Genomic DNA, 26,299 nt, shown 5'->3' on the forward strand with positions numbered 1-26,299 from the left:
AGACTGAAAAAATAGAAGAAAATGTAATATTTCATAGCATCAACAACCCAGAAAATAAATTAAGGAGAAAAAAATTAGGAATCACTGGACCATCTCAATACCAAGACAAAAAAAGAAGGATCTTAAACATCACAAAAGAAAATCCTGATCTTTTAGAATAGAAGACAAAGTGAAAACAGAAAGAGTTCACTGGTCACCTCCTGAAAGAAATCTTAAAATGAAAATTCCAAGAATATTATAACCAAAATGCAGAGTTCCCTAGTCAAAAGAAAAATAATACAAGTGGTTAGATATAAAAAATTCAAACACCAAAGAACAACAGTCAGAATCACCCACAATTTAGCAATTACCATTATAAAGAAGCAGAGAGCCTAGAATGTGCTATTTCAAAAGACAAAAGATCCAGGCTTACATTCAAGAATTACCTACTCAGCAAAACTAGATATATTTCTACATGGGTAAGAAAAAATTAGATTTTTCATGAAATAGAGTACTTCCAAGTATTCCTGATGAGAAGATAAGAATTGTAAATAACTTTGAAGCTCAAACTGAGGATTCAAAAGAAGCATAAAAAGGTAAAAATGAGTGAGCAATCATAAAGGAATAAATAAGAATAAATTGTTTATAGTCTTATATGGCGAGATAATACTTGTATCCCTTCATAACTCTATGATCAGGATAATTCAGGAAGTCTCTAAGTAGACAGAAGGCTATCATCCTTTATCTTTTCTGTGTATCTTCTTTGTAACCAAACTCTTCAAAAAGATTGTCTATAATGAGTGCCTCTACTTCTCATTCATTATCTTTCCCTTACCACTCCTCCCCTCTTACTATAGAAGAAAACACCATCCTCAGGCTCACAACTTAGAAGTTCTCCTGAACTCCCACTATCTTTTACCAGTGATATTTAAACTATTTCCCAAGTCTGATGATTTCACTTTTGTAATGTCTTTCAAATATACCTTCTCTCTTCTGACATTGCTACCTCTATAGGCAGGTCCTAATCACTTTATGCCTGGATTATTGCAATTGATTGTTGGTAGGTCTTCCAGTTTCAAATCTCTCCCATTCCAATTCGTCCTCTATTTAGTCACTCTACTAGAGTGATTTTCCTTTAATGCAGGTTTGATCATTCCCCTCTCCCCAAACCCTAACTTAATAAACTTCAGTAGCTTCTTCCAGGAGCAATTATAAAGTACTCTGGTAGTCAAATGCTTTTATAACCTAAGCCCGTTGTACATTTCCAGTTTTCTTACTTCCTGAGACATACTCTTAATCCAATGAAACTGGCCTGGTCCATGAATATGACATCTGACACTCAATTTCTTGGCTCCAGGCATTCTCTCTGGCTGTCTCCCATGCCTGGAGATGCTCTTCCTTCTCTTCTCTAATTACTGACTTTTCAGGCGTCCCTTAAGCCCCAACTAAAATCTTGCCTCCTATGAGAATTCTTCCTTAACCCCCCTTAATTCTAGAGTCTTCCCTCTGTTGATTATTTCCTATTTATTTTATATAGTTTGCCTTGTCTATATTTATTTCTATGTTGTCTTCCCAGTTAAGTAAACTCTTTAAGGACAGAAACTGTCTTTTGCCTATTTATCTCTTTTTATCTAGCCAGCACTTGGCACATTGCCTGGCACAGCATAGGTGCTGAATAAATACTGCTTGCTTGGAGGAAAAGGAATTATCTCACATAATCAGCATACACAATTAAAATCCATACAAACAAGGAAGAATTTGGGAAGAATGGCTAACATTTGAACCTCACTCTCATTTGGACAGCTTTGAAATACTTAGGAACTGGGACAGCTAGATGGTGCAGTGGATAGAGCACCAGCCCTGAAATTAGGAGGATCTGAGTTCAAATTTGATCTGACACTTAATACTTCCTAGCTGTGTGACCCTGGGCAAGTCACTTAACCCCAATTGCCTCAGCAGGGGAGGAAAAAAAAGGATCAAAGAAATATTTAGAAATTGTGATCAACATAACGACCTTCTTCTCTGCCTCATTCTGTCTCTCTTTCTCTTTTTTGTCTCTTTCTCTTTCTCTTCCCCTCCTTCCTCTTCTCTCCCTCCTTTCCCCTCTCTCTGTGTTTCTCTCTTTGTCTCTCTGTCTCTCTTTCACTCATGTGGAAAGGGATGAAAAGTATCTCTTTATGTGAGGTGATCTAGGCATGCTCAGACAAACTTCCTTGCACATTTTCCCTTGTTTGAATTTTGCCTTCCCAGGGATTTCCCCTGTGCTTAAAACAGCCAATGTTGCAGGATTATATACAATCCCTTAAATCCCAACTAAAATCTTTCCTCCTATGAGAAGTCTTCCCTAATTTTGATAATCTACGATATTGTGGCTGTACTCCAAATCTATGAGATTTGTTGTAGGCTGCCTTGATTGAAGCACTTTCCCTCCTACCCATCCAACCATGTCACTCCTACCCTCTTGATTTCTTTATGCAATTCTTTTCTTCTGTGTTCCACTCTAGTATTATTAATAAATGTTTTTATATCAACCTGCTCTCTCTCAATACCAACTTATTTTGTACATGTTTTGTATCTAATTTTCTATTTACATGTTGTATTCCTCCAATAGAATGTTGACTCATTGAGGGCAGGACATATTTCATTTTTTTTTTGTTCTGGACACAGCAGGATTCAGTAAATGTTTGTGGAATCAATATTCACCAAAGCACATGCAATATATGAAATAAATCTTTGCTCTCATTTTATCTGAGAATTTTTTCTAACATTTTATTTAAAATAAAATCACATCAAAATATACATTGATTAAAAAAACCAAAATGTACAGTATCATAAAGGTAATATTTCACTGGTATATGCATAAACCATTTTCATTTGCCTTTATATATTCTCTTCAAAACAGAAAAATAAACACTAATGTCCTTTTCAGCTAAGAAATGGAAATGAAAACTTTAAACTTTCATTAACCTGGTTGATACCACTTAACTACAATTAGAAATCAAACCCATTATGTTTCCAAATGCCACAAAGACTTATTTACTTAGAAAGCTTAGAAATAAGTATTAGAAATTCTCCTCTTCCCTCCTCCAGCCATACTGCAATATTTTTATTTTTTTGTCCTTTCTAAAAGCACAGTTGAGTATTCCTCCCCCCATTAATGAGTTTCAAAAGATGCACTATCAACTTCATGAGAATGAAGTTTCAGAGGTTTAATATTTTCAACACTCTCAGGATCACTGACTAGGTGGACTTCTTGGCTGTGATATTCTTGGCTGATTTTGCCAACTTGTTGTTTGTGAAGTTCTTGGCTATCTCTGTCAACTTCTCGATTGTGAAATTCTTGGCTGACTTTGTCATTTTCCTGACTGCCATGTGAGTCACTTTGCTGCTGACTGTCATAAATATTCCGTTCAAGTTGAAAGCTTTTCAATTGCTCATGACTATGGGTTTCTACACTGTATTCATCTGCCTGGCTGGCTTCATTACTTTCCTGGCCATTACTTTCCCAAGATGAAACCCTAGAAAGGGTTTGTGAGAGAGGGATCACCTTGTGTGATTTTTCAGATTCATAGCTTTCTATCTGGGATGTAAGATCTTCTTCTGTAATATCATGCACCTGTGTCAAAACAACAAAGAAAGATTTCAAATTATTATTTTCTTCAGTGAGTTTTTGTACCTTCTTTCTCACTTGACCAATTCTACTTTTAAGGAGTTCTTTTCTTCAGTGAATTTTTGTGCCTCAGAAAGATTTCAAAGTACAAAGGCATATGAACCAATCAATCAATAGTTCATTATCTATCAAAAACTGTCATCCAAGATAGACAAACAAAAATAAAATATTTTCTCTCTTTTTTTTGAATCTCTGAACTTTCTCTACCACAATACAGGAGCTTCCTAATTCAGAAAATTCACTTTAACCTGGTACTTATACTGGTAGTACATTTTGCTCCTACATCCTCTTCTTCTGATTGGCAACTTCTTTCCAGAATCAAGAAAAGTACCAAGCCAAATATATCTTCATACCTCTTTAGGCTCTACTCCTGACTGTAGGATCTTTCTATATAGGACCTTATCCTCCCTCTACCTTCTTTAGCTCTCTTTTACATGTTATCTCTCCCTTCCCCTCTATAAAGCAAGGTTTTCAAGGGCAGGGACTGACTTTATATTTGTATTCTCAGCTCTTAATTCAGTATATTGGCACATAAGAGCATAATAATGTTTGTTGCTTAACTTGCCCATGAGGACATCACATTTTATCAGATAAGGGACACACATATAGGTATATACAAAAGCAAATTACAAAATTATGTTCAGGGGGAAGGAATGTAGCAGCAGTCCTTGGAGAATCAGAAAAGCTTAATGTAGAAAATTAACATTGTTTCCCCAGAAACAAGGGATTCCAAAAGACAGAATTCAAAAGGGAATGAATTTCTGCCACAGGAAAATCTATGAAGAAAACTGTTCAGTGACACTGACATGGGTGAAGGAATGTTATATGTGTGACTTGATCATTTAGCATATGAAGAGAAATAATGTAAACCATATAAAAAAAACTTTCTGCATAGCTCAACTTGGAAAGTAATTAATTTTAGCTAAAATATGTGTTTTTATAGTTATTCTATTTTTTGATTTTTTGAACTTAACTTTTTTTTTGTTGTTGAATATGATTGTCCTGCTCTAGAGACTTTTCTCCCACGAAAGTCTAGATAGAATAAGGGGTTTGGGACCATGATTTTTAAGTAAAAATGTGCTGTGTTTGAGAAGGAAAAGTATAGAAAGCTTTGAGACCACGATTTTTAAGTAAAAAGTATGTAAGGAAAAGTATAGAAAATTATATAGATTTTCCAAAGGCACTAAGTAAAACATTTTAAATAGTAATTTTGGTATTGGACACTTCTTTCATTAATTTCTTATTTCCTAAAGAGAAGACTTTTTCACAGTCATCTAAAATTTTTGTAAAAGGAATTACCTGTTCTGATGAGCTGTAGGGTGCTCCCAATTTTGACCTCAGTCCATAGGCCACACTATCTCCTCTGCCACCATTATCACCTCTTGTTGGTTCATCAGGTAGAAAATTTGGTGTTGTTGGGATATCAGTAGGAAAATCAGTGACTACCTCATCCGATTCATCTGAATCATCAGAATCAATACTTTTATGTCCATCATCTCCATCATCATCATCTTCATCATCAATGTCATCTGGACTTTCATTGGAGTTTCTTGGGAGTGTCTAAAAGCCAAAAGAGTTTTTGAAATTTAAACATCTACATAAATGTTAGCTACTAAATCCTACATGAAAATTCACATCATAAAATATCCTCTTTTCAAAATTATCCACAGTTTATAAATTTTGCAAATAAATTATTTTGCTATACTACTACTCATTAGTTTAGATAATTGAAATTTGACTGAATACATATCTAGATATATTACTGTTTTAAGTATAACCTGCATTAACTAGTTAATATCTATTAATAAGAAAATACATTTGTATTGACACTTCTCATTCCATTGGCTTATTTAGCTTCCTCATCAGGAATTCTTGGTATATCAAAATGGTGATATTTAAAAAAAAAAGTTACTAGGGGCAGCTAGGTGGTACAATGGATAGAGCACCAGCCCTGAAGTGAGTTCAAATTTGGTCTCAGACACTTAACACTGCCTATCTGGGTGACCCTGAGCAAGTAACTTAATCCCAATTACCTCAGGAAAAAAAAAAAGTTACTGTCACTGTGATAAAATAATTAATATTGCTTTGACATGTTAACAGCTCTAATAAAGACAGTATTTATTTTATAAACAAATTGGAATGAAAATATCAATGTAAACAAAAATATTAATTTGGTTATTGTTCAAAGGCATTAGTTTGCCACTTGTTGAATATGAGATTGTGTGTATTTCTAGGATTTCAAACAAAGTTTTAAAGCCTGATATTAATGAATCTTTGCTTTAGGACTAAATAGATAGGAAATATGTTTATTTTTTTTCCTGATGAATCTTTTTGAAAATATGTGATCATATTTTACTAATCAAGTTTGAGGTGTACTTTTGAATCAATACCGTGTAAACATTAAGCTTTCATGCCTGATTTTTATGCCAACTCTGAACAAACAGATCCAATTTATATAATACTTTAAGTTTTACCAAATACTTAGCAAGTCTAGAAGGAATTTTTCAGTGTATTATCAGAAGTAGAGTATCTAGCCCAGTCTTATTAGGAGAAAGAAGCTTTATAATTTTTTTTACACCCATTGAATTCCTTGTGTTGGGAAATGTCTCAAAGTTGAGTACTAACCTCTTGTAAGTCTTCTGTGCTTTCTTCAGAGGACACTGAATTCTAAAAGGGAAGAAGGTCAACATGGGATAGATTATCTCTTTCTGACTGTGGCATTCAAATGAAAATGTTTATTCATCAGTATGAAAATGACACATCTTATATAACATAAAACACAGCAGGACATCCACATTATTTATTTTATATTTCTTTTTAATAGATCTGTTGTTTCATTAATATAGAGGATTCCAGGTAAAGAAACACACACATGTATATATTATAATAGTTTTTTATATGCATGTTTTGTCCCTTGTTAAATATAAGCTTATTGAGGGCAGAGATGTTTTTTTATTTTGTATCCCTGAATTTAACACAATGTCTCCCCATAAAAAAAGACTTAATAAGTACCAATAAGTTGATTAGTTGGAATGATAAGTAGATATATGCATTTATTTGTACCTGAATACAGAGATAAACACTTGAGTTAAGCATTTAATCATAAAAAGTTTTAAAATACCTGTGTAGCTAATAATGTTTGCTTCTGAGAAGGGTCAGCATTCAGCCATGTTGCCACAAAATTTGGATGTTTGCTATAAAGCTATAAAAAATGCAAGTCTATCATTATTAAAAAGGAAGCATATGCACCTACAAATGATGTTAAATGAATTAGGAAGCTTTAATAATTTGAAATGCATAAGAATTGAAGACATAATTATCTAAGAATCCTGTTATCGTTGTGTCTTCCATTCAGGACATTTTTGGTAAGAGCTGCTTCTTTGCTAAATATTCCAATTCACTGACCTTTCTGTTAAAGCTCAACTAAAAGTAAAGATAACATTAAATAATTTTGTTCTTCACTCTCTCCATAGAGAGTTGGGGTACCAAATATATCATTAAAATTACATTTGCTATGTGCCCAACATTTATATGGAAAATCATAATGATTATGATAGGGATGATGGTAGTGATGGCGACAGAAGGAAGAACTTTGAGTTTATTTACATCCTGAATATAATTTCCACTACCCAGGTAGTAGTTACAGCTTTAAATCTGTTTTTCTCTTACTTCTTCTAATCAAGAGCACTTATTTGGATGCTTTCTTGCCTTCTTTTATGCTTTCTGATAATGATAACCTTATCTGGCTAGAATATAGGAATAATCTCTAAAAATTCTGGTTTTCCTATTTTTTTATGATTTTAAGTTATCTTGTACTCAAGAAGTAATTAGGAAAAAGCTACATGTTAAAAATTCTGTTGATTCCTTCATTAAGCAATAATTGCAATGATTCCAGGTAACTCTATGTTGGTTCCTACTCCATCTAGAATTTTACATTGTATTGTATAGGTTTAGTTTCCAGAAGCAATGCCTGTTTGCTGTTAGGCTCAGTTTTATCTATGGCAGTGGTTCTTTAAGTGTGGTTTAGAGAATCCTGCCTGAAATCCTTTCAGAGGATCTGGCAAATTCAAAATCAGTTTTTATTTCTAATATTATAAATATCTATAAATATAACCCACATAAATAAAAACTCTTTAGACAGATCCTCAGCAATTTTTGATAGTATACAGATACTGAGAACAAAAGTTTGAGAACCACTGATTTTGGAGACCAGTTGCAATTGGGGTATTATCAATCTAATAGTAAAATGTATATGACTTGGATTGATGTCCATTTTACTTGGGAAATGTGATTTGAAATCAGTTGACAAGCACAATAGACATAAATGTTATCCTTGGACAATGGCTCAGCAGCAAACATCTAAGGAGATACTGTATGTGCTTTTGCCCATACATCTAATCTTATATACTAATATCAGAAATGTATTTTAAACTTTGCTTTCTATTAGAGACCTCAGACAATGAATTGAACTATTTATAAAACAATATCTTGGCTCACAAAAGAGCAAGTCACATACTTAAAGAGGAAGGATCATTGTGGTCCAGAGAATTATTTGCTATTTTAAAAAGATGTAGTTTGGTTTTAACTTTACAAAAGAAAAACTTTGTAGTCCTAAACAGATGGTAAACTCCTTAGCCAGGCTTTGAGTGTAATATGCTAAGGAACATGACAATATTTTATCCTTTTCCCACAAGCCTAAAGCAAGCTTGGCAAAAGTTAATGCTCATTTATTAATAAGTTCAAATTAATAGGAGAAAGTTTATGTTGTTATTGAGCAGATATAATCATAATAAATATTTTGCACCGTGAATTTTGTAAAAGTTAGTATAAAAGAAATTAATAAAAATATTTTTAAAGGAAACTCACCTGCTTTTCTTCTGAGCTACCAGAATTGATCTGCTGCTTTACCTTTGAAACAAGAAAGATGAAGAGATTACAGTACAATTTTATTTCTAGCACAGGCAGAATATACACAATTGGTTAGATTTAGCTATGTAATGAAATGTAACATTTACTTACAGGTAATGCAGAGACAATGCCAAGTAAGCAGAAACAAATCACTGCAGTCCTCATCATGGAGTCTTCCTCAGTCTTTCCAGTGATACCTTGCAATACCGATTTAATCACAGTGATTTAATATTCTGAAGAATTTTTCCTTTCCATTAACATTTTTAAAATTTTTGCTCTTTTCAGTTGAAATCTGAAAAGGAGTTCTAAAATCTTATGTCATTATTTTTCTCTATTCCTGACTGCCAAAAGAGAATAAAAAACTGAGTCATCCAATACTGAAAAAGCATGGATACATTTTACCATTCTATAAGTTGTTTTAATTCTCTACTTTAGAATTATTCTTAGCTGATATCACTAGATAATCACTTAAACTTAACATGAGTAAGATCCAAATGCCAACCATATATGCACTACATATCTTTCTCCAAATATAAGAAAGACCAGCCACAAAATTGTTTTTATAATCTTTTCAGCTTGCATTTTTAAATAATATAAGTAAAAAACCCTATTTACATTGTTTCAGCCTAGCTTTAAAATATGATGAGCTTTGATAGGAGATAAATAATTCATGAATTTAGAACAGCTTCATCTAATCACCCAAGTGGAAATTTTAAGAAGCAAAGTGGTAAAGCAAACAAACAAAAAATATAATTACCTGATCTGGAGTTTGAGCCAAAAGGTGCAATTAGCAAGAAGATTGTTCAGGTCTCTCTTCAAGATGCTCCTCTTCACACTGTTCTCTTGTTGTGACCAGCTAGAATTTAAATGCTGTCCCAGATCTTATTAGCCAATCACTGAGAAGTGGAGAAAAATGTCATGAGTTTATGCCACTGTCCAGCCCACCTTCTCCCACACTTTCCTTCTGGTTTTGTGGTTTTTATAAAGCAAATACAAACTACCCTATAGTTAAAACATAACTTACATACTCTGTAATTTCCTAGCAGTTTCCTCTGAGGGTTTAACACATCATCATATAAGAGACTCAAGAGTAGGTGTAGGTAAAATAAACAATATAAAAACAAAGAAGATCAGTTTCTGGAAATGTTTAGTTTATAACTTAGGGATTGGGAGATCATAGTTTTTCATGATAATAAACCAGCAACAAATGATATAAGTAAGTTAAGTGAATTTTTATTTCTTTCAGAGTAAGTGAAAATTTAAAATCAGAAAATGGAAAGGAGTTAGATTGGAGTCAGGGAATCTGGTTTCAAATACTGGCATTTCTATTTACTACCTGTAACACCTTAAGCAAGTCCTTAATCTCTTCTGACCCAAATTATAGTAGGAAAAAAGGTACTAGACTTGGAGTTAGAGAACATCTGGGGTTGAATCCTTCTTCTGTCACTTAGTAGCAGTAGCAAATCATTAAACTTAGCTGAGCCTCAATTTCATAATAAAAAAAGTAATTTTATCCACTAGCACATTCTGCTACACATAGCTGAGGTTTGGTAAATCATAGAGCACCCCAGGAACACATGTTCTTCTTATGAACAATGTCTCAGAAAAATGGAATTGACAGACACACTAAGAGCTCACAATTGTGAAAATTCTTAATGCTTAAGAGCCATTCTATCTATATTCGAAGATAAATACTAGGTTGACAATAAAATGTGTATGTTTCATACACACATATCTACACATGTATACACAACATACATGAACACACATGGGTACATGTGTATATGAGTATATACAGGCTAGAGATACAATTTAAATATTGGAAGAGAAGTTTTAAAGTTTCACTTCTGGCTACAGTATTTGTCATTTGAGGTCACCTAGCTTCACATTGTATTGTATATGTATGTGCAGTTGTGTATGTGTATACACACACACACACACACACACACACACTATATTCTTGAACCTAACAACAACTTTGAGGGAGATAGCACTTATGTTGCATTATTGAAACAATATGAATCATCAGGGCATGCTTGTATATCAACAGAGATCTTATTTTTTGTCATAAAAAAATAGCCTACTCCAAATGTTGCTAAAATAAAGATCTATGATCCTGTAAAATTTTGCTTGATTGTGGTATTGTCATTTGGCACCATTCATATTTAAGATTTTTAATTCCAAACAACAAGAATATCACATATACAAAAAATGGAATTAAGTCATACTTTCACAGCTCAAAGGAACCTCCAAAGCACTGAATCCAAACTATACATATAATAGATGAGACTGTTAAGGCCCAGGGGAGTTAAGTGACTTTCTCAAGTGATACACACTGGAAGCTTAAAATGTAAGATTTGATTCTAATTCCTTTGACTCCAGAGGAGAGGGGAGGAAAAGAATCAGCATTTATACAACACTTACTAAGTGCTAAGTTTTTTTAGAAATATTATTTCATTTGATCCAGTCAGACTGTACCAGTCAGACAGGGTTTCTGTCCCACAATTTGTGTCTCTTTGTGTTCCACAATTTATATAAATGTTAATTTAATTTAATTAATTTGTGAGCCTTTTAAAAAAATATTCATGTACCTAAAAATGTGAAAACTTTTAAAAATCACACTTGTGAAAGAGCAGGTCAGAGATATAATTTAAATGTAGGAACAGAAGTTTTAGAGTTTCATTTCTGGCTACAATATTTAATTGTCATTTGAGGTCACTTAGCTTCAGTCACATTTTTCCAATTGTGAAATGTGGATTTCAATGCTCATTTACTCACAGAATTGTTTAAAGGATTGTGTGCAAAGTGAAATGTAAGATAAATGGACCTCTTTATTAGCATTTTCACAGGTCAATTCCTTTTTGACTTGAACTTATGCCAAGTAGTGTTCAGAATTTATTCTCAAGGTTAATGGAAAAATCCATAGTTTTTTGTTTTGTTTTGTTTTAGTGATGTTAGAACTAGGTGCTATTCCAAATGAGTTAATCTTGTTGTCCATAGTGGATTATATATATACATGTGTTCTAATATTATATATTTTATAAATATGTGTAAATTCTTAAGTGTTAAAAAAAATAAATTTGTAAAATAGTTCTCTTATTGCTACATTTTAAATAAACTTGTTGCTTGAAAACATTACCTACACAGGTCTGATATGTTATGAAATCTATGGAGTAAATTCATATATTCTAAAAAGCACCATACAGATACAGTAAGCATTGAAGTTTACTTTGTGCCCTCTACTACAGTTTAATATAAAATTTTAATAGGAATAAAATTCTGCAACACAGCTTTACTAGACTGAATTTTGCAGACCCTCACCTATAAATTTCTTGGGCATAACTATAAAGTTCCACAAGATGGCAGTGTTTTAAAAAATGATCTTTCAAACAAATGACAGTGATTTGTTTAGACTGAATTTCTTGTTAGAAAAGGTACACATTTGAGTGTCTAAGGAAAAGGCCAAAATTAATGTATACTACCTTCCCCTGGTGCTTACTGAAAGAAATTTTTCTCAACAAGAAAATCAGTAGAAGCACTGGAAAGGCTACACAAAAATATTTTCTCTTCTGCATGCAATCTTGAGTCTCCATAAGTTGAGACTCCTGCCACTGCAATATTTCCTGCTACTTAACAAAAATGGCATCAGTTCTGAGATTCAACAGAGAATATAAAAATTTATGAGTTTATGGTTAAGGAGTGTGTTTAAGATGCTTTATTGTTTGGGAAAGTAGAGAGTATGTTTTTGACACATAACCATGAATTGGATTTTCCTGTCCACAGCACATGCATGCTAAACAAAAGAACAGGGATTGGCTCTATAATTCTAATTATTTTTCTAATGAGGAAACATCTTCTACCAATATAGGTCAGCATCTTCTCTATCTCTTTTGATAGGGAATACAACCACAGCAAGTGTTTAGCAATCCAAACAGTCATGGATTGTTCTATACCCTACATCAATTTCTAATTATTGGAAACATGATGGTCCCAGGGCAAGAAAAAATGAAAATATGTGTGGTATTTAGAACAATGACTTCAATTACTAAATAACACCAATATGTCAGTATTAATATAACCTCTTGGTCAATAGGATTAGTGGACCTCTTCCTCAAATTGTTTATACAGAAAATTGTAGAATGTACATTTTAATAGATACCAAAACCCAGAATGTACTGTTGTTTATATTATATCTTTGAGCACACACACACACACACACACACACACACACACACACACACACATATATATGTATACATCTTGTACATGTATATGAATAATACGAGAATATAGAAGCTAACAATGTGGAAGATATATTTATGTGTATTAAATGATATATAATGGAAATGACATATATGTGTATATATATATATATATAGATAGATACAAACTAATCAATAAACATGTATTAAGTACCTACTATATGCTTATACTAAGCACTGGAAATACATTGCAAAGGTGATAAAGTCTCTGCCCTCAAGAAGATTATATTCTTCTGGAAGAATTTACACAGTGAGTAAGCAAAGAAATATAGTATCTCTGTATCTTTATCATCTCTATATCTGTCTTTAAATCTTTTTCTACCCACATTGATTGGCAAAAGACAAAGAATAGGATAAAGATAAAGATAAAGAATAAAGATAAAGATTAAGATTTTTAAAAAAGATAAAGAAATAGGAAAAGCTCTCTGATATAGTCGTTTCTTAGTTTTAGCCTCCAGGAAGTTTTACCTGATAAAGATGGCCTCTTTTTAATAAATATTTTTATTTGTATCTTTTATATTTACATTGACTAAATTTATCCCTTCTCCTATCAGGGAATAACAAAGAACATTTTTTAAAGAAAAAAAAGGAAGAGGGAAAAAAATCAGCAAAACTGATCAACACATGGAAAAAGTCTTAAAATACATGCAATGTTCCACACTTAAGAATCTCTCACTTCTGCAAAGGAATGGGGTAGGGCTGTCTTTTCCTATCTCTTCTTTGGAGTCATGCTTTAGTTTTCTTTAGTTTGTTTTTTTTTTTAATTGTGAAATATTCACATACTTAAAAAAATTATTGATGTCTTTTGTTTTTTATACAGCCAAACTTTTTCTCTGTATTTCTTGCTTTCTTCTCCCAAGAAGCCACTCATATAACAAATCATTTATTTATTTTTTTTCTGAGGCAATTGGGGTTAAGTGACTTGATCAGGGTCACACAGCTAGGAAGTGCTAAGTGTTTGAGATCAGATTTGAACTCAGGTCCTCCTAACTTCAGGCTGGTGCTCTATCCTTGCCCCAACAAATTTTTTAAAGGGAAAAAAAAAAAAAAAAAAAAGAAAAATTTGTGAAATTAATAAATTGAAAAAATCTGAAAATAGTTTTATATATATATGTATATACATACTTATACATAAATTCATATTTACATCTATATATACACATATACTCAATATATGCATCTCTCTAAAATTCCCACATCTGTAAATATGGTAAAAGTGTCTTCCAATACATTTTCTTTGGAGTCACATTTGTTTCTTACGCTTTTAAAACATTATCTTTTGACGTTTTTATATTTGTTCTTTCCATTTACAGTGTTGTAAAGATTGTGCACATTATTTTACTCGACTTTATTTCACTTTGCATCAAATTGTGTTTTTACATATTTTTAAAGTGATATTATAAATATTTTGGGGATGTATCTTTTTATCAGTTACCTCTGTGGTAGATAAGAACAGTATTTCTAGATCAAAGGATATGAATATTTTAATCACTATATTCACATTGTTTGAAACTCCTTTCTAAAATGATTGTAGTAAACCATTGTACAACAATGTATAAGCCTGTTTTTCTGTAATCCCTCCAAAATTGACTTTATCCCTATCTTTTCCCCCATTTTCTGGGTGTGAAGTAAGACTTTACAATTGTTTTGACTTTCATTTCTATTATCATTACTATTGTTATTTGTGATTGTAGAATGTGGAGTAAATTGTTGGTATGAGCCTAATTTTGGAATGCTTTCTGGTGTTTTTGTTTTTTTTTTCAACAAGATATTTTTTTCAAGTAATTTTTTACTATCCAGCCATGAATACTAAAAATTACTCTAGCTATTTTAATTATTCTTTGATTCTTTAAGAAATACTTTAAAATTGAGTAATAGATTAATATTTTATATGTTATTTTGAATGGCATTTCTCTTTCTTTTGTGGTCTCGGATTTTTTTATTACTTAGAAATACTTTTGTTCTTTTTGTGGGATTATTTTGCACTTGGAAAATTTGCTTAGCAATTAATTATCTCAATTCGTATCTTTACTGATTTCCTAGGATTTTAAAAATGCATCATGTCATTATCAAATAAGATTAGTGTTATTTCTTTTTTTCATTTTTTTTTTTTTGCCTTTAATTTCTTTCTCTTCTCTTACTGCTTTTGCTAGCATTTCTAGAACTCTATCAAATAATAGTGGGGAGAATGGGTATCCTTGCTTTCTTCCTGGTTTAATTGGGAAAATTTCAAATTTGTCCCTGTTATATATGATGCTTGCTTTTGGTTTTATATAGATAAATACATTTTATGACACTAAAAGATTTGCCTCTACTTTCTGTTTTTGTTTTTTTTTTTTAATAAAGTCGATCTTGTACTTAATCAAAGGTATTTGGTTGGTTTTTTTTTTTTATCTATTGAGCTATCACATCATTTTGGAGATTTTTGTTTTAATATGATTATGTTGATTGTTTTCTTACTACTAGATCATCCTTGAATTTGTAGTATTAAAACAACTTGATCATAATGAATGATTTCGTGGATGAATTACTAAAGTCTGTTTGACAGGATTTAATTTAAAATTTTTGAAATAGTTCTTAATGTCAATATCCTTCCCTTGTTTAGGTATTAGATATTTGTCTCATTAAAATAGTCTAGCAGAGTGCATTATTTCTTAATTGTTTTTTTTTCTTTTTTATTATTAATTAATAGTTTTTATTGACCAGATATATGCATGGGTAATTTTACAACATTGACAATTGCCAAAACTTTTGTTCTAATTTTTCCCCTCCTCCCCCCCCCCAAGATGGCAGGTTGAGCAATACATGTTCAATATGTTAAAGTATAAATTAAATACATTGTTTTGCTGTACAAAAAGAATTGGACTTTGAAATAGTGTACAATTAGCCTGTGAAGGAAATCCAAAATGCAGGCGGACAAAATTAGAGGGATTGGGAATTCTATGTAGTGGTTCTTAATCATCTCCCAGAATTCTTTCCCTGGGTGTAGCTGGTTCAGTTCATTACTGCTCTATTGGAACTGATTTGGATCATCTCATTATTGAAGAGGGCCTCGTCCATCAGAATTGATCATCATACAGTATTGTTGTTGAAGTATATAATGATCTCCTGGTTCTGCTCATCTCACTCAGCATCAGTTCATGTAAGTCTCTCCAGGCCTTTCTGAAATCATCCCGCTGGTCATTTCTTACAGAACAATAATATTCCATAATATTCATATGCCACATTTATTCAGCCATTCTCCAATTAATGAGCATCCACTCAGTTTCCAGTTTCTAGCCACTACAAAGAGGGCTGCCACAAACATTCTTGCACTTACAGGTCCCTTTCCCTTCTTTAAGATCTCTTTGGGATATAATAAGCCCAGTAGTAACCCTGCTGAATCAAAGGATATGCACAGTGTGATAACTTTTTGAGCATAGTTCCAAATTGCTCTCCAGAATGGCTGGATGTATTCACAATTCCACCAACAATGTATCAGTGTCCCTGTTTTCCCACATCCCCTTCAACATTCTGCATTATCTTTCCTTGTCATTCTAGCCAATCTGACAGGTGTATAGTGGCATCTCAGAGTTGTCTTAATTTGCATTTCTCTGATTAATAATGACTTGGAGCATCTTTTCATATGGCTAGAAATAGTTTCAACTTCTTTATCTGAGAATTGTCTGTTCATATCCTTTGACTATTTATCAATTGGAGAATGACTTGACTTCTTATAAATTAGAGTCAATTCTTCTTTCTTAATTGTTAAGAACATTTTATGTAGTACTGATACTAATTTTTCAGATGTGTTCCAACAATTCAGAGGAGCAGATTTAATCTGGATCTGGTCATGATGTTCATTATTAATTACTCATCCAACACTAAAGCATGCTAGAAATGGACTTTAGAACAGCATGATACTTGATCCTAGACGAATTTATATATTTTAAACCTCCTCTTCTCCCCAGTATTGTCCCTATAACATCAGCCTAAGAGGAGAAATACTCAGACTTTAGAACTGCTCATGCAAGCAACTGCATTTCTCCTAGGCCCTTCTTTGCTCTTATAACATTAATCTTCCCATATGTTCTATCCATCACAACATATTAATTAGTTTGATCCATATTGGCCTCCTTCCCATTATTTAGGTCCCCAAATAATACAGAAGTAGTGTTACATTAGTCTTTGCCTTATTCTACTGTTTCTTGTAGCAGCTACTATGTGGTAGTTCCCGTAGGACTTGCCTACATATGGTTTTTTTATGTCTTCTACTGTCTCTTGGCATGAACCATTTTGACTAAATTAATTATAATATTTTCCCACTAAAGTCCTACTTTGATGTCTCATTATGATCTCATCAGGGTGACCCTGAGTATTAAAAGGCTTTACAAAGAATTATTACTTTCAGCAAGACTTACAAACTAGAAGGTTTTGAATATAAACCTTCAGCTAAAGCAATTAGTGAATTTCATTTGGAGGGACTATGATTTGCATCTATGCAAGGAACATCCATATTGTTGAAGTGGGATCCTTTAATTACATCATTCTTATATACAGAATTAAAGTGTGAATTCTTTAGCTATAAGTACATACTATCCATGTCAGTCCATCTCTTATTTCACTTGGATGACAAAGTTATATGATACAACTCTGAAATTGGAGTATTTTATTTAAAAAAAATAGTGTGATAGAAAGAAACAAGAAACCAAAGCACTCATCTGCACATGATAAAAAATGATTTTCAAAATAAAACTCTAAATTGCTAACAATCATGTTATTCATAACTTCAGATTATTTCTGATGCTTTTCTATAATTTTAATGAATTCTGGATGTGTGTGTATGTGTTTTTATAGAGTTCAAAACACTGGATATGTGTGGCCTGTGTCCTTAGTCTTTTTTCAACAAGGATATCACCAGGGTTAGACATTATGTAGCTTGTGTCACATTTATTATGCAATTGCATATTTTATCTATTTAAGGAAGAAAATAAATTAATAAATGCTTATGAAATTTCTTAAAAGTTAATCAGAAGAGAGAACTAAAAGGCCAATTGTGGATTATCTGTGATGATGTTCTCATTTTATAAATGAGTACATACATTAGAGACTCATGTTACTTTGACCTTGAGTGGAATTACTATAATGTGCTTCTCTTGGACTTTAGCAATCTCTGTCCAGCTTTGAATATCAAGTTTCCTGGGCATGAAATCAGGAACTCAGTCTGGGGTATGGGAAGCAGAACAGCTCTGTTCTTGAGAAATGAAGACTCAGCAAGGTCTATATGGCTAATATAATCTGCCCTTCACTACAAAAACTAAGACAAAAGGAGAAGAGGGATCCTTTTTCCCTCTTTTATGTCCCTCAGTATGCATGTTGTTCTTTTTGGTCCTCAAGATAAGCTTAAATTTCTTTAAAATTATTTAACCTATATAAAGATGTTAAGTGTAAAGACAGGGAAGAAGTTAGCAGAGAGGTAACTTTCAGCTGTTGGCAAGTAAGAATCCATCTTAAACATTTAATATCTTCTTCAATATTTAGCAGTGCCTTGATCATAAGAGTCACTAAAAACAAATAAAACAAGGAAAAAAATATTTTTCCTCAATAGTATTTTATTTTCCAAATAAATGTAAAATAGTTTTCAACATTTATTTTTATAAGATTTTGCGTTCCAATTTTTTGCTTCTTCCCTTATCTCTTCCTTCCTCAAGACAGCAAGCAATATAGATTATACATGTACAATACTTTAAAATATATTTCCATATTTGTCATGTGGTGAAAGAAAATCATATCAAAAGGGAGAAAAAAACCATGAGAAAGAAAAAGCAAACAAACAAAAAGGTAAAAGTAGAATGCTTTTATCCACATTCAGTCTCCATAGTTCTCTCTCTGGATGCAAATGGAATTTTCTATCCCAAATCTATTGAAATTGTCTTGGATTGCTGAGAAGAGCTAAGTCTATCACAGCTGATCATCACAATCTTGCTGTTTCTATGTACAATGTTTTCCTGTTTCTTTATGTCTTCCATATTATGTCTTTCCAGGCTTTTTTGAAATTAGCTTGCCTATCGTTAAAGAAAAAAAAAAAAAAAACCTTTTGCTGAATAAGTGGTTCAGGATGTTATAACCTTAAAAGAACAGTTCTAATTTAAAATATTTCCTGATATTAAATCTAACCAATTTAATAAGACATAAAGGCAGTAAGACTTTCTCTTTTAAACTTTTTATTTATTTTAATATTATCTTTATTTCCAAAATCTTTCTCATTGCCCTCCCTAAGAGCTAAGCTTTGTAGCAAAAATTGAAAAAGAGAGATGAAGGGGAAAACCAATTTAATACAACTTCTAAGAATCTTATCCCAATTCCCACTCTCACAGATGAATCTCAAGTACTAGAGTAAGATTATCCCTTTCCTTCAAATAGTACCTCTAAGGATTTTGGGATGACTTTCTAATGTCATTGACCCAAAACCCTACCAGTGGGCTCCCCCTTAAACATTATCAGTTGAGAATCATTTTATTCAACCAGTCCCAAATATATTTCTTTTTAAAAGGTATGATTACTAAGATAAAATAATTAGTGCAAAACATACTCCCAAAAGTTTGTGATATGATATTCCATAATTATATAGTATCTAGAAAAAAGTGGCTCAAGCTTAGCATATATGGTAAAAAGCTCCTGGTTGCTAGAAGTCCTTTTCTTTCATTTGTAAGATGTTCAAGAAGATTCCCTTAAACATATTGTAGTTACTTTGCTGGGATTCTTATGGAACTATAATTCTTTTATTTCCTTGAATTCTAAAGGAAACATTGCCATTCAATTTTAGGGAGCTGCTGCTAGGACCCTGAAAGGGGGTTGAGAAAACCAATATCTTCCATATTTTGTGGGTCCATATACCTTAATGACTGCAGCATCCTCCTTTCAAAGGGGAAGAAAACCCAGGTAAAGACTAAAATGAGTTTTCTTCTTCCTTAGGCTGTTCTTTCTTAAGGATTTATCAGAAAACTTATATCCTATCTTGTCACTCTGGAACTCAGTGTTTTTATATAGAAGAAGGAGGGGTGAAATTCCTTAGTCAGACTTCTTATCTGGTATCATTTCAGTTCATCCAATGACTTTCAAAGACTTAACAATGTACAGACTATCATTTAGAATAAGCATCTTATTACATAAAAGTGAGGTGGAGTAACTTGATCAGTGTACTCAATTCACCTTTACATAAGCAAAACTGAGTCAAAAGTATGCCAAAAGTGTATGCAATGTTCTATGCCCTTTGTCTTTTCATCTCTGCAATGAAAAGAGGAAAACACATCTCTTTTCTTTAGGGCCAAGCTTGATCAACACTGTTCAATTTTTTTTCTTTCTTTTTTCTTTTTAATATTCTTTCTATTTACATTGTTTTAAAAAATATATATATATGTGTATATGTACACATATATATATATACATATATATATGTAGCTTTTCTTTATTGGATGCCCCCTCTTTTGTAATGGGAAATAATGTCTACTGATAAGCTGGCATCCAACCTGTTCTGAGAAGGAACCACATATACTAAGGAGGATTGACTCTGCTTATATGTCTACCACTCTGAGGGTATTAAAAAAAAAAATTGTGCCTTTTGTCTCTTGCTCTCTTAATCTCAAAATGTTTTGTTTTTTTTTTCCTACTATTTTTCCTAAGTTTTTCCTTTTCATGTAAACTGTATGTGTCACATTACAGGTCTCTCTACCTGGACAGGTATATTACATCTAAACAAAATTTCACTTGATCCTTGTGCAGTAGAAATTGAACAATGCATTGAGATCACAGGAATTGTTAAAGGTCAAGTTTGTTCCTCTGGCAAATGTATTTCTCTAAGGTTAGTGTTATCAAAATTCCCTGTTTTGGCAGCAATATCTGTTGCTCTTCTTGACTTTGACTCTAGAGACCATTATGGATAATCCATCAAGATAAGCTGGTTACCTAAAATTTAATCATCATGCAATTGACTCAATTTTTGATTTGTTATTCAATTGTTTCACTTGTGTCCAATTCTTCATGATGTCCTTTGGGGTTTTCTTAGAAAGGTTACTGGAGTGATTTGCCATTTCCTTCTCTAGTTCATTTGACAAATGAAGAATTGAGGCATACAGGGTTAAGTGATGTTCCCCAGGGTCACACAACTAGTAAATGTCTGAGGCTGGATTTGAACTCAGGAGTCCTCCTAACTGTATTCACTGAGCCACCTAGCTGCCCCATCAATTTTTGTTACTTGACACTTTTCAGCTCCTTTGGCTGCCTGTCCCTTCTGACTGGAAGGCTGGAAGGTAGAATAATAAACTCCTCCCAAAGCCTTTGTTTGGGGCCGTTAGATGACTTAGTGGATAAAGAACTGAATCTGTAGTCAGGAAGACTTGAGTTTAAACTTGGTCTTAGAAATTTAACCATATCTGTGACTCTGTACAAGTCACTTAACCTGTTTGTCTTAATCCACTGGAGAAGAAAATGGTAAACCACTACATTATCTTTGAAAAGAAAACTCCATGGACAGTTATGATCCACTGGCTCATGAAGAGTCAGACATGACTGAATAACCACAAAAACTTCCTTTCTAGAGGGCTAAGAATTTTCTAGGTAACTCTCCTTTTTTTCATCAGCAGCTCTGCTTGTTTTCTGCTGTCTCAAGCAAATGTCTTGTCTATGTATTGGGTACAGAGACCCTTTTCAGTTCCCTTTTTTGTATTTTCTTCATTCATTAGATTGCAAGCTCCTGAAGGGCAGGATTATCTACTTTCATGATGAATGTTAATTGAGTTGAGGGATGTCCTTTTCAGGAATAGTGGCAGAGTTTATTCATGATTCAAGAACTGTAGAGTGGGAAAATTGAAGGTTAATGAAATCAGGGGGAAGAAGACTAGTCATCCAGCATCAAAGTTGTTAAGGTGAAGTTGTTAATATAGCCAGGAAGTAAGAAGTGAAGTGAAGCATGACTGGGTCTACCTAAAATAGTAGTCATCATAAGGGCAGTAGTATTCCAGTTTCTGGTATTTTACAAAGTTTCTGGCAGTGTTGTTAAGATTTCTTGGAAGTGGAGATCGATAATTAAGATTACAGTTAGCAAAATTCCCTTAAAGCTTCTGCATTTCCTACTGGTCTGCCTTTAATAAAGAAAAACAAGAAAATCATTCTTGTGATCTTTTAAGATTACTCCTTGATTATTTACAAAATGTCAAATTCTTTTACCAGCATAAATCATAAAGGCTTAAACTGATACCATGAAGTAACTCCTGTTTCCCCTTTTTTCTTTTTAAAAAAATTTTATTAAAGTTTTTTAATTTTCAAAACATATGGATGGATAATTTTTCAACAGTAACCATTACAAAACCTTGTGTTCCATTTTTCCCCTTCCCCCGCCACTCTCTCCCCTAGATGGAAACATATATTAAATAATTCCCTTCCTTTCCACCTCATTTCATAGACAATGCAGTATTCAATCTACCAAAAGACTTTTGGATCAATTTAACAAACATTTGTAAGGTGATTAGCAAATGATTAACAATTAGGATCTCCTCTGGGGAGACACAGGAAAAAAAAAAATCATTTCCTAGTTCTTCAGTGTATCTTCCTGAAAAATCTGTTTTCCAATGAATGGATGTCCATCAATTGGAGAATGGTTGGGTAAATTATGGTATATGAATGTTATGGAATATTATTATTCTGTAAGAAATGACCAACAGGAGGAATACAGAGAGGCTTGGAGAGACTTACATCAACTGATGCTGAGTGAAATGAGCAGAACTAGGAGATCATTATACACGTCAACAATGATACTGTATGAGGATGTATTCTGATGGAAGTGGATATCTTCAACATAGAGAAGATCCAACTCACTTCCAATTGATCAATGATGGACAGAATCAGCTACACCCAGAAAAGGAACACTTGGAAATGAGTGTAAACTGTGAGCATTGTTTTTTTGTTTGTTTGTTTTATTCTCTTCCCAGATTATTTTTACCTTCCGAATACAATCCTTCCTTTGCAACAGCAACAACAACAACAACATCTGTTTTCCAACCAAACCTGTAACATTTTGCATAAGACTCTCTTAACCGATAGAAAGAATGCTAGCATGATGCTGCATGGATTTCTAAGGGTTAGAGTTGCTGTAAGAATTTTGGAGAGGAGCAACATTTGTCATTATTTCTTCTGGAGAGAGACACTTTTGGTTCTATGCTCTCTGGAGACAAGTTTAGGGAAAAGAAAGGTAAGGTAGATTTCTTAAAATCAAGTGTAAGACTTCACATTTATCCCTATTAAATTTCATCCTATTAGAATCTACTCTGATACCTTGGTCCAAATGTGGGAATGAGGGACCTTTTACAAATTCTCTTTGTATCAATCCTGGATTTTAGAATCTCAGAGACTAAGAGTATGAAGTTCAGAGACTATTTAGTTTGAATAAGAATCTTTATGATTTGTGCAAAAATATTTGTGACAGCCCTGTTTGTAATGGCAAGAAACTGGAAACTGAGTGGATGCCCATCAATTGGAGAATGGCTGAATAAATTATGGTATATGAATGTTATGGAATATTATTGTTCTGTAAGAAACAACCAGTAAGATGAATACAGAGAGGCTTGGAGAGACCTACATCAACTGATGCTGAGTGAAATGAGCAGGACCAGGAGATCATTAAACATGGCAGCAACAAGACTATATGATGATCATTTCTGATGGGCATGGATCAACAACGAGATGATTCAAACCAGTTCCAATTGTTCAGTGATGAAGAGAGCCACCTACACCCAGAGAGAGGACTAAGGGAACTGTGTGGTTCACAACACAGCATTTTCACTGTTTTGTGGCTTGTATTTTATTTTGCTTCTCTTTTTTTTCTTGTGCAACACAATAAGTATATAAATATGTATACATATATTGGATTTAACATATATTTCTACCATGTTTAACATATATTGGAGTACTTGTCATCTAGGGGAGGGCATGGGAGAAGGGGAGGAAAATTGGAACACAGGGTTTTGCAAGGGCTAATGTTGAAGAACTGTCCACTGTTTTGAAAAAGAAAAAGCTTTAATTAAAAAAAGAGTCTATGTGATACCTTATTATGGGTCATATAGCCATATTGCTTAAAGACTTTCAGAGAAGGAGGAAATAACCAAAATCATTTCATTTCACTTTGGGGGCAACTTTCTCAAATTTGTCTTAACATCAAATCTACTCTTCTCTCTTTGCAATTTTCATGAACTACTCTCAGTTCTGTTCCCATGAGTCAATTGGGTCAAGTTTATTCCCTCTAACATATACATGAGAACACTTCAAATATATTTGAAGATAACTGTCATGCCCCACTAAAATTTCTCTTTTCTAGGCTAAACATATCAAATTCCTTCAACCTATTCATATTACATGAATCCAAGGTCCTTCATTTTTCTGATTGCCTAGAAACATTCTATAGCTCATCAATTCCCTTCTCAAAGCATGAGACCAAGAGTTGACTACTTCAGTGTAATGACAGGGGCAGAATACAGAGGAACCCCATCCTCATTATCTCTCACTTTAATCTTAGGACTCATATTAGATTTTTTTTTTCTAGCACATCACACTACTTGGCTCATTAAGTTTACAATCCACTGAAGCCCCGGATCTTTTTCAGACTACTCTTTGATTATACCATCTCCTTCTTGCACTTGTGGAGTTAATTTTTTTTTAATTTTAGGAATATAATCAACACTATTGAAATTCATCTTGTGAAATTTCATCCAATGTTATATCTGTCAAATTTGTTTTGAACACAGGTGTGCATGCACAGATTGTGGGCCAACTGTGCTAAATATCTGGTTGCCATATTCTATTTGTGCCTATATTTTTGAACCCTGAATTTGTTATTTTATATATTAACTGTCCTCTAAGCTTTGTGCTGTTTACAAATTTGAAAATGATGCCATCTATAGTTTTATCTGAGACAACTAAAATAAAATTAAACAAGCACTGATTCCTGGAGAATGTTGCCAGGAACCTCTTTTCAAATTGGCATTAAACTATTAATAACTATACTTTAGTATAGTCATTATCGATTAATTAATTGATCAAATGTTACACTGGGAGCATCAGAATTTGGCTCACAAAAAGGGTACTCAATTTTCCTGCAAGCACAAAGGCTTATGATTATAACAATACAATTATACTACAGTACTATTATGAGTATTATCATAATAATAATAATTGTTGAATAAAGGACAGGTTTTTTTTAAAATCTGACATAAAATTCAGAATGAGCTCATATTTAAGCCCCTAAAAAGTTGGGAAAATTATCTTCCCTTTTTTGGATATCAAACAAGCTAACCTCAGTTGGATTCCACTTTTCCATGGGATCTCTATAGTTCATTTGAATCAGACTACCAGTAAATTTGGATTGCATATGAACACACAGCTCTTTGCTTTACTTATTCTTCGATTGTAAACTCCTTGAAAGTAATGACTGTTTCATTTATTATATTTAATGCTTGGCACAAAGTGGGTGCTTAATTGACCTATTGGTTGATTATGCTTCTTTTTTAGGAATATGCTTATAGTCTAGTCTGAAGCCTTCTTTCTAGGCCCTGAATCTGAATATATTTGTCTCTTTTCTCACTTTTTCTTCAGATTCTGAATCCTTTTCTTCCTCTCTATCTATAGCTATTCATCTAGGACTAACCCCAAATAGATCTTTTTTCTTTATATCTCTGTATATCTTCTTTAAAATATCAAGCCCAGAGGTCATATGTATGTGAACTTTATGATTTTATTATATGAACAAAATAATTCTCATTGCTACCATAAAAAAGAAACTATATACTTATATTAATGCAAAAAAATGACCTTCTTAGTAAGGCAATGAGCACCTAGAATAAGAAGAATTCACACATTATCTAGAAAATTCACATCTTGTCTAGAGAATTCTCATCTTATCCAACTTTTCACATATCAACCTAAAGTATGTTTTTCACTTTTGCTTTCCTCATTTATCCTAGCGTAAATGACCAAAGATTCAATTTGTTTTTCTTTCCCTTGTGTCCTCAATTATATTCTCAAGCATCGCAATTGTTTTACTTCATGGTTGTGTCGTCATAAAGATACATAACTTATAAAAGTGTTTTTCTCTCTACTGAAATTTCTAAATGAATGGGCCCAGTTAAACGATGTCTTTGTCTGATTTTGCTTATTAATGTCTACCCAAGTAGCTTTCCTATTAACTGACTAATTTGTAAGGGCATTTTTCTCAAGAACATGTTCTTAAAGGTAAACATAGCCAGAGGGTGAGTGGCTAATGAGAGTCACCAAAATGACTCATATGTCTAGTGTGGCAATAGTTGCAATTATGAGAGAAATTCCCAGACTCAGTGATTTTTTATCAGAACTTAAGAAAAAGTCAAACTTTAACTATCCCAGCACTGACCAAAATCTATTTTCAATCTGCTTTGTTTGGGAAACTGACAATACCCTTGGGTTCAAGCAACCAGCA

The 26,299-nt window shown here is 32.9% G+C and overlaps 1 protein-coding gene across 1 annotated transcript; it reads right to left on the reverse strand.

Annotated features, from left to right (window-relative positions):
• Nucleotides 1-2,721: 2,721 nt before the first annotated feature.
• On the reverse strand, nt 2,722-9,514 carry SPP1 (secreted phosphoprotein 1). Its single transcript, XM_074273494.1, has 7 exons — nt 9,315-9,514; nt 8,669-8,754; nt 8,516-8,557; nt 6,771-6,851; nt 6,275-6,316; nt 4,949-5,209; nt 2,722-3,595 (listed from the first exon to the last, which is right to left on the reverse strand). The coding sequence occupies exons 2-7, from the start codon at nt 8,723-8,725 to the stop codon at nt 3,134-3,136; spliced, it is 945 nt and encodes a 314-aa protein (XP_074129595.1). The 5' UTR covers nt 8,726-8,754; nt 9,315-9,514; the 3' UTR covers nt 2,722-3,133.
• Nucleotides 9,515-26,299: the final 16,785 nt, after the last annotated feature.

Source organism: Sminthopsis crassicaudata, chromosome 6, assembly GCF_048593235.1.
Source record: "Sminthopsis crassicaudata isolate SCR6 chromosome 6, ASM4859323v1, whole genome shotgun sequence".
In the NCBI taxonomy this organism is placed as follows: Eukaryota; Metazoa; Chordata; class Mammalia; order Dasyuromorphia; family Dasyuridae; genus Sminthopsis; species Sminthopsis crassicaudata.